The following is a 4,608-nucleotide window of genomic DNA, read 5'->3' on the forward strand; positions in this document are numbered from 1 at the left end:
CGTTAATGATTGACCTCAGCAAAATGATTCCCACTGAGTCAGGGGCCTTCATTATCAAGAATGTTCTCCATAACCCGCTGGCAGAGGAGAACAAGGCCACCCTGGTCCCTGTCGAACAAGCGGAGGGGCGTTTCCTCTTTGTGGCCTCAGAGGACGACCTCAACTGGGACAGCAAGGCTTACATGGACATGATGGTGGAGAGACTGCAGCGTCATGGGAAGGACAACTTTGAGAGCGTTTGTTACCCCGGAGCGGGGCATTATCTAGGGCCGCCTTATGGACCCTACTGCCCCTCCAGTGTTCACTGGGTTGCACGCAGGCCGTTCCTGTTGGGGGGTGAGCCCAGTTCCCATGCAGCAGCTGAAGTCCACCTGTGGAAGAAGATCCAGGAGTTCTTCAGAACTCAGCTGAGCTGTGATGCTACGCAGATAAAAGCCAAACTATAGATCCACTATAATATAGTTACACTAATGGGGATAATTGGTCTATATTTATTATATAAATTTGAGAATAGAAAGTCCACTTTAAGGGAAAGTCTGTCAGGTATAATTATGGCCTTATACTTGCTTACTGTCACTTATAAAGCTGTCTGTGTCTGTCTTGTATTCTGGCATGAGTAAACTTTAACTCAACCTTTTCCTAACCATGTTACTTAACTGGACCTGTTTGTATCTGTATCACTCTGCTAAAGTTTTACACATGCAGACTTAGACACGATGTGTTGTCTCTCTTTAAAGACCGCTGTTGTCTGTGCTGTTGTTGTGATCCCAATGCACAGACAAAAGCAGATTATACTCGCACTTCTAAGCTCTGTAACAGATGAATGAGTGGTGCCTCACTTTAATGAATAAAGTATTCAAAGAACGAAGCTTCTTTATCTTTTCAAATCGGGTCAGCCCAGAACAAGCTGCTCATAATGGAAGTCTGAAAGTAAAATGAGAAGTGAATGAAGCTATTGGCTCACGTCTTGAGGAGTAGACCTGGTTCTGCCCTCAGAAAACAGAAGTGAGACTCGGGGAGCAGCTCAACGTCTTCAGGCTGGAACACTTTATATTTACACAAAACGGGCAGCTGTTTGGCTGACTTTAGGTGTTCAGATGTTGCTGATAAACTCTTGTATTATTATGAGGAAATGGTACAACATTAAATTACATTTTGTTGTGACAGAGACCAGGGCAAAAAGGAACTGAAATACAGACGCACGGCATTATTGCTGCCGTGTATTAGTAAGAACATTTAATGTTTCTATTTTAGAGAGATGTTTCATCAAAGATTATCAGCAGTCTCTCTCTGATTGTCTCTTTGTCTTTATCTAACACTCTGACTCTGACATTACACTCTCTACGAATTGATTAAATTGTCACATTAAGGAGTTTTCTTTGAGAGTAACTGTGGCCACTAGATGGCAATGTAAGCTTGTAAATAAGCACCATGTGTGAGCTAGTGCTACCTGAGTTACAGGAATACACTAAATGTAAGGATTTATATTGAAACTGCTTTTTATTTTTTGCTTAATTTTGAGCACAACTTGTTAGAAAACAAGCAAAGGATATATTCACAAAAAGGTCAGAATCCAAGCAAATCTCGACTTTTTGGGGGATGAATTTAAATGCTATGCTGTTATATGAAAATAATAGTAAGACCCCTGGCAACGTAAACAATAAAAAATAAGTCAAACTTTTGAGAGGGATGAACACTGGAAGTGTGCCTTTGTCAACAAACATCTGCTCCGCACCTGCAATAATATAAGTGCAACACTTCCTGTCGCTGAAGTCAAAAAGCTTTTATTGTGAAGCAGCCACAGCTTCCGGTAGTCCCGGCAGACGTTTAACATTTCAGTGCCTAAAAGTAAACTAAACAATTTATTTAATCTGAGGTATTGGAGTTGTATTAAAGTGTGCCTGAAGATCAGAAGCAGCTGCAGTGACAAGACTATATTTATTATGTATTTAGTATCTTAAGGAGCTGTTTTTCACAGCTGTATCAGTATTAATGTCCACAAAAAATATTAACATGGGAAATAGATGCATGAAAACTGCCTCCTGTTCAAAGACAGTTATTTACTGAGGTTATGTAAATAACTTCACAAATATAACTAATTCCAGAGTTCAATTTCACTGCATTTCTGTTAATAAACATCAAGTGGCAAGTGCATCTTACAGATCATGATGGAACTACGGCTAAACAATTAACAAACATGGTTAGATTTGTCAAAATATGGCAGTGAAATATGAGGACAAATGGTGTGTTCTCACCCACTTTGTCACACAGAGGCCAACCAAACCCTTGTGCTCTCAGGACGTTGGACATTCTTCCTTTCAGTTACATGTTGACACATTGAAATACCCGTTTGACAATGCCCAAAAAATGCACGCATAGTTCAATCACTTTATCCACTCTAATCGTCAGAGAAAGCTCGCAACATGTGTTTGCCGTAGTTGTATCAGCTACTTAAGATATAACTCATGGGTGATTAAAGCAAGGTAAATTAGTGTGCACTGCACCTACCGGCTCAACCCACTAAAAAGCCCACAGATTATATTTAAGGGTACATGTGGCAGTGAACCAAGGATTACCCCAAGATTAACACATGTATTACAACAAACAACAATTTAATATGTTAAAAACAATAAAAAGGTATATATGTAATATACCTGTGACACAGGTTATAATAAAAGAGGCAAAACCATTTAAAACAAAACAAAGCAACACTAAACCATGAATACAACTAAATTGATAATTTAAACAAAACAGCAGCGGCAGTCAACGTCTCCTGCTCACTGCACAACACCCATCTGGAGAGCTTGACGGGGAAGTGGGAGTCTCTTTGGAGCTGGACCGAGAGCCTGGGGGTCAGAGAGATGGGAAGACGCAGCTCATGGTATGGCTATTTATGGTGGAACAAACAAATTGGGAACCAGGAAGTAGGAGGGGCTAAATCCTACCCAGCTCTACAGTAGCCCAGGAGGGACATTTCATTGCTGGCTATATTAGCATTATTATTATTGCAACATCGTCCATTTGCCCAACGTCTGATCAACAAAACAGATACACTGACGTAGTCCTGTCTCTGTTTGGCTCACACACACACACACACACACATACACACACACACACACACGCCCACATTCCACTGAGGAACGTTGTGTGATGTATAATTATTCACAGGATTAGATAACGTGACTTTTGGAGCCACACTTAAGGATTGTCATTCTAGATGAACGCTTGCTTTTACTGCAGGTAAGTCACATTTCTACTTCTCTGATTTTTCTATCAAAGAACTTCCTGCAGGAAAGCAAAGACTTTTTATCGTATAAAAAAATAACTATTAACAGTGTGAGAAATGAGCATCTTCGGTTATACCCATTTATTTGCACTTTTCCAAAGTCTCTTCTGATTGGTGGCTCCACAGATATCTCTCACCTTGTCATCTTCTGTATCTCCCTGCTTCACAGACTTGTGTATGTATTCCCTTTGACAGAGAGTCATTTTATGTCAGAGCATTGACAGTAATCAAGGACAATGAGCTCGTTGATGATCCAATCACCTGTCTCACAGGAGACAGATGTTTACATCTGTGCATACATGCGTGCCTACATTCCCATCTTCTCCTGTGCTTGCACAAAATCCAAAATATCAGACAATGTATTCTCGCTCTTTAAAAAATATTGAATGTACTGATGTGGTTACTCAATTAACTCTCAAACTAATTGTGAGAACAGTTATTAAAATAAATGGAAACTAGCTTAATTAAATAACGGTCTTGGGACATTGATCGGCCTTTTGCATTCAAAGGTTCAGTTTGAGTTGTAACCTATAGTTAATGTGTAGAACATGAAAACCAGATCTGAGCAGCGTAACATAAGAATTCCTCGTCAGATTATAGAGACAAACATGTTACTGCGGTCAAGATATTTACTGAATAGCAGGAACAGTACTTCTACTCTAAATGTGAGTCCAAGATTTAGTTACCCCTCATGTTATTTTATGTCTTAAATTGTTAGGAAGAGGTTTGGAGACAATATTAAAAGCAAACAAGGTTCAACACAAACATTCATGACCTATTCATCTGCTTTGTCAAAATGTTTTGAAGTAATATGATAGTCCAATTTCTCCTTTTACAATGACAGTGAAACCGTGTGAAGAAAAAACAACAGTAGATTCAGGAAAGATGTCTTCCCAAGTCAGACTGAGGCTGCTGCCGAGAGCCAGATGCATGTTCGATGAGCCCGTCCAGGTGAAGGTGGCCGGGCTGAGGTCCAGACAGGTGGTCACCGTGAGAGCCAGATCGACCGACGAGAAGGAAGTGGTGTTCAGCTCCTCGGCCACCTACAGGGCCGATGGGGGCGGGGAGGTCGACCTGGAGAGGGACCCCTCTCTCACTGGGAGCTACACCGGGGTTGAGCCCATGGGTCTGCTGTGGTCCATGAGGGCAGACTCTTTGCACAAAAGGTTTCAAAGAACAAAGTCACTAAACCCTCACGTGGTGAAGTTCTCCGTGCACGAGGAGGAGGGCAGGATGCTGGCAGAGGCGACCAATGAGAGGCTTCTGATTGGAGACGGGGTCAGCAGGCACACGGTCAAAGAGGGGAATGTTCGTGGGGTCCT

At 41.5% G+C, this 4,608-nt stretch overlaps 2 protein-coding genes across 2 annotated transcripts; both read left to right on the forward strand.

Annotated features, from left to right (window-relative positions):
• Positions 1 to 10: 10 nt before the first annotated feature.
• On the forward strand, positions 11 to 446 carry LOC116379423 (putative acyl-coenzyme A thioesterase 6). Its single transcript, XM_031841382.1, has one exon. The coding sequence runs from the start codon at positions 24 to 26 to the stop codon at positions 444 to 446; it is 423 nt and encodes a 140-aa protein (XP_031697242.1). The 5' UTR covers positions 11 to 23.
• A 2,648-nt stretch (positions 447 to 3,094) lies between these two features.
• Positions 3,095 to 4,604, forward strand: LOC116379424 (acyl-coenzyme A thioesterase 1-like; the record flags this gene model as incomplete). The annotated part of the gene is made up of 2 exons (XM_031841383.1): positions 3,095 to 3,240; positions 4,131 to 4,604. A coding segment is annotated over exon 2 (433 nt), but the record flags the coding sequence as incomplete, so codon positions are not given.
• Positions 4,605 to 4,608: the final 4 nt, after the last annotated feature.

The sequence above is a fragment of the Anarrhichthys ocellatus genome, unplaced genomic scaffold, assembly GCF_004355925.1.
Source record: "Anarrhichthys ocellatus isolate YVR2014 unplaced genomic scaffold, GSC_Weel_1.0 scaffold4296, whole genome shotgun sequence".
NCBI lineage: Eukaryota > Metazoa > Chordata > Actinopteri > Perciformes > Anarhichadidae > Anarrhichthys > Anarrhichthys ocellatus.